The sequence below is a fragment of the Diuraphis noxia genome, unplaced genomic scaffold (genome assembly GCF_037042655.1).
Source record: "Diuraphis noxia isolate RWA-SAM2 unplaced genomic scaffold, SU_Dnox_SAM2 contig0001, whole genome shotgun sequence".
Classification (NCBI taxonomy): Eukaryota; Metazoa; Arthropoda; class Insecta; order Hemiptera; family Aphididae; genus Diuraphis; species Diuraphis noxia.
Genome location: NW_028301711.1, coordinates 43,921,241 through 43,935,078, shown reverse-complemented (window position 1 = coordinate 43,935,078; position 13,838 = coordinate 43,921,241). Strand labels below are relative to the sequence as shown.

Genomic DNA, 13,838 nt, shown 5'->3' with positions numbered 1-13,838 from the left:
GTGAATAATTTTACTTATAATCTACATACTATAGGGTGTGTTGTTTACATTCAACAAGGACATTTTTGATAATTAAAAATAAACGTATAGAACAAGTACAATGATTTAAGTAGGTACCTACCTCGAAACAACAATAAATGAAGATTGGGATCATTCATTAGAAATAAAATGTAGAATTGAAAGAGCTATGGAAGCATTTCGTAAAATGTCGAAAGTATTCAAGTGTTATTTTTAAATGGAACATAATAAAATAATAAGTTAGGTGCTTGTAAGTCTTTAACTAACGTCTAACACATTTTCACAGGTTATACAATCAATGTTTACGGACAACTTTTATTAGCAAACTGTCTCTCAATAGTGGATACTTATAAATTCCACTGGTTAAATATTAGTAACAAAATAACCCAATCAGAGACACCTCAATAATTTTAATTTCCCTATTGTGTCATTAATCGTTATACAAAGGCAACACTGGTAATGGTATTGACTATTTTTATGTAAATATTTGCAATTCACTTATTTTAAATCATAATTATTTAAAGTTAGAAATCCGATAAAGTACTTAACTACATACAATGTAATGTTTTAAATACATTTTTGTTTTTTTAATAACAAATAAATAAAATAAAATAATTGTTTTATTTTTGAATCAAGTTCTATTAACTTATTATCAGCCACAAAAATGATATAAATATCTTGATATTTATAATACATTTATTTAATATCATCAGTATGTGAACCTATAGCACTCATAAAATTTTGTGAAAAAATTTAACTGTTGCTTAGTTTGAGGATCTTGAGGGCAATTCAATAAGTCCACAACACACCCACTGAATATTCTTTCTGATGTAATTTAAAATAAATCAGTTGTAAAATATTTACATGTACAATGTAATCATAATAATCAGTATAAATATAAAATGTGTTAATTATGAATGTCCAAAACTGTTATTATCCATTAATATAATTGAACACTTTTATTTCCAGCCAGTAACATACTTAAACCTAATTTTCTACATCACTAATATCAGGTGCCTAATGGCTAATTAAGTATTAACATTAAAGATCTTTTATAATCAAAGTTAAAAATCAACTTATTATGAATTCACAAAAGTAAATAACTACTAATTTTGCTACTATACATTAAATTCTTAAATAATAAATCATATTTGCCAATCATTGTGTAGGCATCTACCACAAAAATAATAAAAGATTATTTTATGTTACTACATTTCCTATTGAATTAATAAAAAAAATATTTATTTATTTATTTTAATAAGTTATAGTTAAAAAAATATTCAGGTCTATTAAACTAAATGTATTATAATTATTAAAATCAAGACTATTAATGAATTTACTTAACTTTAGAGATTGTAATTAAGACTGAGAAGTCAAAAAATTGATCATTTAACAGTGTTGATAAGCGTCTTTCAGAAAAAAAGCATTAGTACAATATACGGTCGTTAAATTAAAATAGATTTTGTTGTTGGTACAAACAGAGCTTCAAAAAATCAAAAAAACGATATAAAATAAAGTAACAATTATTATTTTTAAACTCAAATTCTATATTATTGATTCAAAATTATTAAAAACAACATGCACAACTATATTAGATACACCCTGTACATTATACAAATTTTCTACTAATATGAAACTATATACATACAGAAAGGTGCTAATTTTAACCAGTTCAATTTGTCACATTGAAATAATGTTTAACGTAAGAAAAATATTGACAGTTTAGTTAAACATGTCAAATAATATAAGCCATAATATAGGCTTAAATTATTTTCTACTAAAACAAATTTTAATTACAGTAAAGTTATTGCTTAATCTATTTAATTGTTATATAAAAAATGATCTATTACCTCAAAAGAAGATGATTTTTATTTCCCTGTTTATAATTGATTACATTTATTAATAAATTCATACATTTATATTTATACACACTGTCACTGATGGAACAATGTAGTAATGAGCTTATAAAGTATGAACGATATAAAATTTAATGTTTATTTAATTATTCTTAAAACATATTTGAATCTTAGCAAAAATATAATTTCTCAATACAATATCTTTGGATCTTTTAAGTAATAAAAAAATTAACATTAAAAAATAGTTTAATAATAGTATTGCAAATCAAAGTCTTCTAATATTTGATTTGAAATTACATAATGTGCGTGTATGAGTTTAAAATTGAAAAAATAACTTTCAGTTACATTATTCTGCGAATTCTCCACCATTACGCTCAGACTGATAATAAGATTCAAATAATTGTTTTGCCCAGTTTATACACCGCTCTTGCTTTGTAAGTAATTTGTACTAAATAAAAGAATACATGTAAATATTGTTATAAATATGCAATTAAATAATAATTAAATAACAAATAAATTAATACCCTAGCATTCAATAATCTCTCTGGATTGCATATAAAAAATGTTGATTCTTCTGTTGGCAAAGTATCAATGTCTTCTTCATTTATGTTTGAAACATCAAATTGGGTTTTATCTTTAGTTTCTTCATATTTTTGTTCAGATGACGGATTAAAAACTTTAAACACAAATCCTTCTTGATTGATCTGTTCAATTGAATTTTCTCTTTTCATAATATCCACTAAAATATACATATAAACCACAATAGAAAACAATGTTTGATTATACTTATTAAATGTTTAGACGTTTCATTTTAAGAAACAACAGAAATTTAATAAAGAATAATTTCCTACAAAATTATAAAATATTATAGAAATCACAAAAATAGTCAAGTTCTACCAGAAATCTGCTAAAAAATAGCAATATACAAGCCTAGGTATAAACAAGTCAAAAGTTAATTTGAATTTTTTTAACTTAATTTTAAATTCGACTAATTTTTATTGATATAATCTTAGATGAGATGCTTTTAGATAATCGAAGCACACATATTTTAAGTATGTTTCAGAGAAATAAACGGTGGTAAATTACACATACCTCAGAATGTTCTATTTATGTAAAATATATTTATATATATAGGTACCTATAAATTCTTTAAAAAAATATCTAGGCTTTTTAGGAAGTAGATTTTCAATTTTCAATTTTCAATTTTTAAGGTTCTTAAAATTTTAATGTATTTTTCAAAAATTCTATAAAATAATTGCATTAGGACACTACTGCTTTTGAATCAAAATAGTGATTCCTAAAAAGCGTAGTCTAGAAGCTTATAAATTACAATTTTATCAAAAATAAAATCTAACTTCAGAAAATATTTTTAATTTACTATAACTTTTAGTAGTTTTTATTGTTATGAAAACAAGAATATATTTAATTTCTTTTAATGTAATGATATGCTTGAGCGTGTGTGAGGGTTGTATACGGCAGTGGTTGCCCGTCACCACGTGACACGATTATCAGAAACACACACTAATGTTAATTTACTACAAAGCCCAAATTTTAATATCATATGAATTATCTAAATATTACTCCTTTAAACAAGATTTACTCCAGCCCCCATAATCAAATTCAAGTTTAATTTATGAATAATTAAATAATAAATGTGATAAAATAATTATTGGTGATGCATATTGTATAAACATTTATTAAAAATTCTACTAACCAGAATTGATTGATAAAGATTGATAAAAATAACTTTGAAAAATGCATCAATAAATCAAGATCCTTAAATATAAATTTTATTTTAAAAAATAGCAAAATATTATAACTACGACGACAAAAAAAATGGTTGTTTGGTTGTTGGACCAAATGACCAGTGCGGCTCTCTGAACATCATGGTTTAGTAATTTTTTTTAAAAATGAATTTTTCTACAAAAACGTTCCTAGCCCCTAATAAATACTATACCACGGAAAACATGCACATTTTAATGAAATAATTTTAATTTCAATATTTATAATGCAGAGTATAGCATGTTTAAAAAAATACATTTTATTATTTATTATTGTTTTGAATTAAAACTAATTGGATCATGCTCACATCTATTTAAAATACTTATATTTATAAACAGTTAATATTTTCAATAACATGTATGATGTATGATTAATATTATTTTAAACCAATTACTGACTGTTTATACATATAAAAAATTACGTAACTTAAGTTAATAAGTTAATTGTAAATTTCCATATAATTTTAACTTAACTGAATTTAAAATAAATTAGGATAACTAATAACTTAAAACTTTTTTTAATGTTTTCTATCAACTTGACTCAATTAGAAATTATCATTAACTTGCCTGAGCTTGGCAAAATGTGTATATCAAAAACTTAAATTTAAGAATAGTTATAGGTTTATCAAATTATTAATGAGCTATAAATTATAATCATTAAACATACTAATTAACAATTATCAATAAACTTACAAACATTGTTTTGAAGCCAATTTGCGTCATCATCTTTTTTGTTAACAGATTCAGATTTTACAATTAACAAATCATCTTGGTAGGTAGACAATGAATTAGGATGTACCCTTTTAGTTCTTTCGTTATCATTGAGTGTTTTGGAGCTAGATTGGTGATCTTTAATTGAAGAATTGGAGTTATTTGAATCATAACTAGAAGATGAACTTTTTCTATGATGTTTTCTTTTCAAACGACTTTCATCTTTATGGTAGGAACGGCTAGAATGTTTGTGTCTTGACGATGAATATTCTGATGAACTATTGGATCTGTGTCTACGCTTTGATTTCTTATGATGTCTAATTTAAATAAAAATAAAAATTAGACTTAATTTAAATTTAATGAATATGATATAGGTATATTCTATAAATTAAATACCTAGATTACCAAGATTCATACATAATTATACATATACATTTTCCATACAATATTGTTTAATTATTATTCAAAAATATAGACATTAATATAAAATATATTATTAAGTATATTAAAATCAATGATACATTAAGAAATGATTAATTTATAAATGTATAAAATGTATCATAAGGCCAAACGAGTGATATTACACTAAAATCTAGAAATAAAAGATTTCAATTCTGAATATTCACGATTTCTAACAAATCTAACCTAGAGACAGTGAAAATGTGATTACCCAATTATCAAAAATTATTAAATACCAAATCAAATTTCCTAAAATTTTGAAGGTTATGTCTCAGAGTGTCTCACACAAAATTCCAAACCAAAATAAAAAAAAAAACTGTCAGTGTCATATTTGGGAGCAGCTCTCTCAAAAATATAATTTAACATAGTAATTAAAAAGTTCCTATAAATGTATGATACTTTTCGGTTATACTAACACAGTTAGTGTTGAACCATTGTCATGGGCCGTGTCTTATTATTACAATGCAAATCTGGGATTTACCATCGAACAAAAAAGATGCCGTGGCTTTTTTCCGAGAATATGGCGTTTTATCTAGAACACGGCTATGTGGGTCTGGAAGCTAAAATGTTTTTCGGAAAACAAATGTTTTGGAAATGTAATCTTAAATCGTGCCAAAAGAAGGTAAACATGAGTATCGGTAGGTAATCGGTTTGTTGGCAATTCATTTGTATGCGCTTTACGATTTATATATTGTTGGGCAGAAGAAATGACTTCTGCAAAATGATGTCAAACAGTTAAAAATGTGTCGCGATACTACTGTGGACTGAAATAATTATATGCGAGACATATGTGTTTTAAGCCTGAAAAGTCGTAAATTGGTGGTCCTGGAAAAATAATAGAAATCGACGATAGTCTTTTTACAAGACGTAAAAATAATGCTGGTAGAGTTTTACCTCTATAGTGGATTTTTGGAGGCATTTGTCGAGAAGCAACAGAATGTTTTTTAGTTGAAGTCAAAGATCGGTCTGCGTCTATACTTATACTGCAAGCAATAAAATTAACATAAAATTATAAACCAAGGTACAACTATTTATTCTGATTGTTGGCGTGGTTATAAAACAGATGAACTACGGAACGCTGGGTTTCAGCATTTAACCGTTAACCACTTTTATAATTTTGTCGATCCTCAAACTTGTGCTCACACACAGAATATTAAAATGTTATGGGGAATCCTCTAAATAACGCAACAAAAACCATAGAGGCACTACTAACATTTGGAGAGTTATTTGGTTGAATTCATGTGGCGTCAAAGCATAACAAGTAACAACCCATTTATAGGAAATTTAGAATGCATGTCAGAGCATTTTTCTCCTAAAGTGAATTATTAATTATTCCTGGTTTTTAAAAGCTTTTTTATCATTTTTACGGTAACCAACAAGTACTAAATTTATATTAAATTCTAAGTAAAGTAAAGAATTTATTTTATACAATGATGTGTTTTTTCTGCACCACAGCTTTGGGAATATTAAAAGGGCTTGGATTTCCACTACAAACTCAAAATGAAATGAACATCTAAACTAAAACTATTCATAAGTACATTTTTTGAAGTTTCGTATTCTTAGGTTGAAAAATAGGGGAACTTTTAAATTTTATTTTTAATTAGGTATACATTTTAAGCATATAAATAATACCTTGATCCAGATCTGCTTGAATGTTTTTTTCTGGAATATCTTGAACTGTCTGTTGATGAAGAGCTGGAAGATCTATAAATTGAATATTGGTTAGTTATAAAATTAACAAACTAATACTAAAAACTATTTACATAATAGAGAATAAATATCGTATACACTTGCATACAATTTAATAATACAATATATTTCTATACATATTAATTTTTAAGATTCTATACATTGTAACTTATATTTTTTTTTCAGCAGATAAAATTTCCCTTATCGTGGATACTGAAATATATAATTTTTAGTTTTTTATGAATATAGAGAAGTTATGACCAAATCTACAGGTTGATAAGCCTAAAAAATGTTAACATAGTAAGATTTTACTTAAAATTATAATATTGAAGGTTGAGCCTTACAAATGTTTATAATAAAAATTGATAAAATTATAATAGAACACTAATTATTTTGATTCTTACAAATTAATTTTTAATACCTACTTAAAAACTATTCTACTTGAAATTAAGAATTAAATTTAAAAAATCTTTTTTAAGCATTATAAAGCAAATCATATAATTTTTATATTTTTATAATAATATATATATTTTTTATTTTTTATTTATTATCACATGATAAAATATTATCACCAAAACAATAAATTTATAAATTTATTATTTTATAGTAAATTCTTTGTTAAGTTTTGCATTGCTATTTATTGAAAAGTATAAGACACATACACGCAGTGAGAAATGCTAGCACTAGAATTTTGGTACGAGGCAGATAATTTGATCATGAAGTGAAAATTTATGAAGTGAAAATGATTTTATTTTTACTAAATATACATTTTTAATAAACATGTATTTAAAGTTTAATATATTTTAACAATTCATTTTAATGAATATTTTGTTTTGAAATTAAACAAATTGAATTGTTTTAATACATTAGACACATTAGAAATATATCATTAAAATGACCTTTCAATAGTTCAGAAACTTATGAATTAAAAACTATAAAAAATATGCACTAAAAATGAATTTTTTTGACATAAGATTTATTAAGGTTATTAAGTTTTTGGTTAATTAAGTTTTTTTTTATATAAGAAATTATACAATAATTTATGATATGATATCATGAAAATTTGGAAATACTGATTGCATTCATATTTTAAAATATATTATTTCTACAGATCTATTAAAAAATTAATTTTAACCCGAAGTATAATCGGTATATAAATAACATAATACTAAAGTATGATTAGAACTAGCTTTTATTTTTATAAGTAACATTTTTAGTATTATGTTTTCATAAATATATTTTTCAAAAAATACTATAGTATTTTTTACTAAAAACAAACAATAATTATGCAGTACAATGCAAATTTATTTTTAATTTTTTTTTATACTAAAAAATCTCAAAATATACAAACTAAAATTTTATCCAGCAACTTTTTCATGTACTTAGTAAAAACATTCAAAGGCATAAACTTCAGGGCCCTGATTATTAATCATCATAAGTTGTGATCTCAGTGAATTCAGTAGCACAACATTAGCAGACATTGATCAAATTTATCCAACAAATTTGTTGTAAATTATCTGGATTTATTTTTACCAGGAGGCCATTTTCAACTTTTTACAACTGTAAGAGTGAGTAAGATATAAGTGTACCTATGGGAAATTTTTGACAAATGGGGTACTATAACTCCCCCCCCCCCCCCAGAAAATTATGGTTCTAAATATTCAACTGCCCATGCCATTTTTAAGAAACTTATCATGTGTTTATATAGTTGAATATATTCTGTACTTATGAATTATAATATATATATATATAATAATGCAGTTATTATTTTAATTTTTAAAATGATTATATTTTTTGAAATAATATTGAAATTACATATTTAACAAATTTGCAATTTTAGAATTCGTTTATCATTTCATTGTTGTTTAAATTAAGAGGACGCTACACCCGCATGTATTGTCTCCGTCTTACAAGTGCGTAACATTGCAAAAACTGTTTCGCGCGGGAAAGAACCGAGAAGGCTACAGCTATAACTAAGAAACGAAATTTTCACCACATAATAAGGAGAACATTTACTGTGCAACGTTGTTTTCAATTTTTCGATATCACAAATAGAAAAAAAGTTCTTATTCTTTCAAAATGCATTATTTTTGCATTTTTCAAAATCGAATAACTTTTTTTTCAGTTCTAATATCAAAAAAATAAAAACAACGTTGCACAGTCGAAATTCCCTTTTATCTGTGGTGAGAATTTCGTTTTTTAGTTATGAATGTAGCCTTCTCGGTTCTTTCCCGCGCGAAACAGTTTTTGCAATGTTACGTACTTGGAAGACGGAGACAACACATGCGGGTGTAGCGTCCTCTTAACTAATATATCTTTTTCCACAGATCGTTACGAACTTATTTATTTATCCTAACATGTATTTATTTTCACCCACACTCTGACACTACTGGCCCTAACTTTAAGCAGCCCACCGAGATTTTCTCGGTAGCTCGCCTAACCAATCCGGCCCTGCTCCTTACGATAAATGGTAAATATTCATCAAGACATCAATAACTTATTTTTTCTGAGATGTAACAACAATATAATTTATCACATATCATTTTAAAATACTTTACAACGATTATCATTGGCAATATTAATAAATTTCAGTAGGTAGCATACTACATGACTACAAAATTAATAATTATCATACAAATTTTAGTGAGTAAATTGAAAAGGTGCACTTGTAAATTATACAAATATTTCATTGTTTTCCACTTATTAGTCTGACACTGGTGAGCATACTGATAAATATAAAAATATCAGTTTAACATGAATATATATAATATAGTTTGTATCTACCAAACATATTTTATATAAGTACATAAATTATCTTTAATTTATACTTATATTGATTATATCTAATAATACTACTGAATGGTATGGAAACTTAATTGTCTTAATATACTATTTAAAAAATTAATCTATAAGTATTAAAAGGATTTTATATATATATATATATATATATGTATATTTTATTTACATAGGTGTGTGCAAACTCTAAACGCAGATGGTGACCATATATTATCATCAGCCCTCTTATCAACAATTGTATAAATACAAAACATTTAAATTTTATTTATTTTTTAAATGTTTGTTATAACATTATAAATAACACTTTGAAGCCCAGTCATATATTATAATATATACACAGTATTAAACTACAAAATCCACATAGTGAATTATTCAATTTTTTTCAAAATAATCCCTTTTTTCCTTTAAATCTATTCTTCAAAAATATCACCTAAAATTAAAATTGGTAATTCAGGTATATTTATAAGAAATATAAAGGTGATATGATTGAGGTATCTGGTATAGGATGTTTTTGACAATGAAAAATTATAAGGCGTGCCTGAGAACTCTTTGGTTGCTCACCAAAGATTTTTTATAGGTAATAAAAATTATATTTTAAATTTTATATTATTTTAAATTATTATATTATTTAAATAATTTTGAATGAAAAAATGAGAGTAAAAAGTATATTTTAAAATTCTTAATATTTAGTAATCCTCTCATAGTAGTATTGGACATTTGATTTATATACATAACTTTTCAAAATGTTCAAACCATTAATTTAAAATATTTAAAAAAATATTGTATTAAAGCATATTACAATTCTATGAACATGTTTATGAATATTATAATAGTAGGTGTGTAATAAACGGACCAAAAAAATTAAATCTCTATAAAAAAAAAGATTTAATTTGAATGTTATTGTTCAAATAGATTTTTTAACTGATAATATTTAAAAAGCTTAATATATTAATTAATATTATTAGTACTTAAATATTTAAAACCCATAAGACACCGTTTTTACATTTTTATAATATCATTATACAGATGTACATAAAAATGAACATTTACCATTAATAAAGAAATATAATGAAGACATTTTAATAGAATTATTAATCAGTCTAAACTATAAGAAACATTAAGCTTTAAACATTTAAATTAATAAGTGATGACACTCACCTGTGCCTTTGGTTATAATAACGACTATAACTTCTAGTTCTGTCACGCGAGTTTGAATCACTTGAATACTTACTCATAATTATTCTAGCTCTTATTCCTGCAAATTTAAATAAAAACTTAATTATTTGAATTATATTGATAACAACTAACTTAAAATACATTTATTATTTAAATGATTACTAGTTCATGATTAAAATGCAAAACATATTAATAATTTATGTATGAATAAGATTACATCAACACAAAGATATCTACTTAACTTTTGTAAAATGGGGAGGAATCAATGAAATAAACATAAACTGCTATGTAATGCACAAAAAATTAGCGTTTTAAAGAATTTATTATCCTTTAAAAAAAAAAAAGTAATCATAGTATATGGAAAAATAATTTTAGGTGAGTCACAAGCCCCTTCTCTCAAATTCAAAACCTAGTTATACGTGTTTATGCAGTTATATTCACTATTCGATAATATTTATGTAAGTAACCTTCAAATTGTTACAATTTAAAAATGCTAATAAATAACAAAAAAAAAAAAATGCCAACATAAAGGCAATGTTCATCAAAGCTTGATAACAAGTTTTATCACTGTAATATTAAAAGTAACATCACAGGGTTTGTTCTGGTAATTGTAAATTTGCAATGTATTGCAAGTAAGTCAGATAGAGAAAACAAATTGAGTGCTGAAATCTTCTTAATATAATATAATATATAAGTATAGTAAAATTTATCTTATAGAAAGCCAAAAGCTTTAAAAGAATTTGAGTAAATAACATTAATTAACCATGGAAACTATATTATGCAAAAGCATATAATAAGACTTTTTTGAAAAACTTTTTAATTTGTTTTGTAACAGCTGTTATAGAACATCTAATAAAACCATGTAGGAACAACACATACTAATGTATTACATGTACTGGTGAATGCAATGTTATAATTTTTTTTTTTTGATATGATTGATTTAAAAATTTTTGACATAATAGAAAGTACATAATTAGGATAATAATCTGTTGTATTAGTTACATCAATATCCTTTGAAAAAAGCCAAACTTGACTTCCAAGAAATTGGTAAGGAACCATTATTAAGATATAAAATAAATGCATATAACAAAGGAACAACTAAAACAAATTTAAAATGTATAAGTAAAATAAAAAACATCATCTGAGTTGTAAGCAATATCATGATAATACTATTATATTGTTTTTGAACATCAGTAAGATTAAAGATAATAGAAAATAAATTTAAATCTAGTGAAACAATTGTAGCTGGATTATATGAAATTGAGATTGTAACCGATTCTATATAAACACTTTGAATTAACAAAATATTCAGTATCATGTTTTAGGTAAATTTCATATCATTAATCAATTGAGCACAAATGTAGTATATCAATCTCCTCACATTTTTCATTTTTTTTTTAAACAATTAGTTTATTATGCTTAAAAGATGGTGCAAAAATGTTTTACCAGAAACAATTATTTTAAAAGTTATAGCCTTCCGAAGTTCGCGATTTTATATTTAAAGCATGCAAGGCACGAGCAACATTATTGCCACACACAATGAGTATGTTTTTTTTTTTTGATTTTTACAGAATAAATAAATGATATATCTATTAATTTATTTTGTAATTACGTTCAAGTAAATAACAGATGAGTATATTGTAACCTTGCGTATTTAGTATAACATAAGTAGTGGCTCCCTTTGCTTGTCGGCTCCGGTTGCTAAACTCGAGATCCTCCAGACCTTTCATTGGATGTGGGCTCAACCGCAAGCCCCTGGGGCTAAAGTAGCAAACCTGGAGGTGAGGGAAGAGGAAAGCATCCCTGCTCTTCGGGCAGACAGAAATCCTAATAAGTAAACTTAACTTTGTAGATTAAAGTAGCACAAATAAAGTAGCTCCGTTCACCAAGACTAAGAGAACTTGACTTTGCCTACAGGCCCAGTGGCCATACTCAAGGTCCTCCAGACTTCTTGTTGGAGATATACTCATCAACCAAGCACCCCCATGGCTAAAATATTGAATAAATATATCTACTTAAGCTTATTAAACGGGTTACTACTCTGGCTGGATATAAAATAGTGTTGAGCGGCGAGCGCATGCATATAAACCTACGATCGCAAAATTTGGAAAGCTATAACTTCTAAAATAATAGTTTCCGGTAAAAAATGTTTACACCATTGTTTTATGCATAAGCAAATAAAGCAAATCGTTTAAAATAAAAATCAAAAATCATGAGGGGGTTGATAAAGTGCATTTTAGCCATTGATTGTATTAAATAACCAAGTTCATCAGTGGTAGTAATAGAATCCTTTTTTATTGATGTAGTAACATTATCATTTAAATCATCTATGATTACAAGTATAAATAATTTAAGTGAACAATGGATAATTAATACAAAATAAAAATGTACATTTATAACACACACAAAGCAAACACAACAGACGCTATCACCACAACTTTCCTTGTTGGTTGTTTTCATATATATTTATTTTTTAAGAAAAGTTATGGACAATTTTAAACTTAGATATTTTATATATTCATAACTTGTTTTAAAATTAAAATTAAAAACAATTAGGATACAGAATACCTACTATTTTAATATTAAATTTAAAAAAAGGCAAATTTACTGTATCTAATAGTAAAACCAACAACCCAAATTGGATTTTGCATAACGCAAATTTGCCATGTTGGATATTTATAAAATGGAGGTCATGAAAGCATCATGTGCTCTTACCCACCAAATGCTAACAGTTCAAGGTTAGTTAAATTAAACTAAAAACTCATAATTATGTTAATACATTGAATAATTCAATTAAATGTACACAAACTCATGTAAATGCACTTATTATTTTAGGAGACATTTATAAAAACTTACTTATGTGTATAATAAGTAATTTTCTATATGAAAAGTATAGTATTTTAATACCTTACCGTCATCCAATTTCAAGTAGTAGGTAAGTTTTTGATTAAACTTCTGCAGTCAGGTATAACAAGAACGAATTTTAAACTTACAAATCCCAATGATCATAATTTACCAGGTACAAATTAATGTATCTAATATTTACAATACAACAATTCAAAATTTCAAAACATTGTGAATACTATTATCATAATTCATTATAACCAAAATATTAACTTTGATAACAGCTCTGTGGAGGTCAAACACAAAAATATAAATATTACAGTAGGTACGGCTAACAATATTATAATAACTACGTTGGAGGTAGGAGGTCTTAACACAGTTAACACAATATATCAGATATAATAAATATAATATTGTTGAAAAGAGAGCAGATATATTTTAATTACCTTATTAATATTGTTTTACACTATGCATAGTACTTTAACACTTCAGTACTTGTTAAACACTT

At 25.1% G+C, this 13,838-nt stretch overlaps 1 protein-coding gene across 2 annotated transcripts; it reads right to left on the bottom strand.

The window, feature by feature from the left end:
* Positions 1-831: 831 nt before the first annotated feature.
* LOC107165100 (uncharacterized) lies at positions 832-13,571 on the bottom strand. Of its 2 annotated transcripts, none has more exons than XM_015513179.2 (6): positions 13,394-13,571; positions 10,469-10,565; positions 6,458-6,529; positions 4,349-4,683; positions 2,399-2,613; positions 832-2,322 (listed from the first exon to the last, which is right to left on the bottom strand). In XM_015513179.2, the coding sequence occupies exons 2-6, from the start codon at positions 10,543-10,545 to the stop codon at positions 2,221-2,223; spliced, it is 801 nt and encodes a 266-aa protein (XP_015368665.2). In that variant the 5' UTR covers positions 10,546-10,565; positions 13,394-13,571; the 3' UTR covers positions 832-2,220. The 2 variants fall into 2 exon arrangements, with proteins under 2 accessions (XP_015368665.2, XP_015368664.2); XM_015513178.2 differs by having other exon boundaries at positions 13,399-13,571.
* Positions 13,572-13,838: the final 267 nt, after the last annotated feature.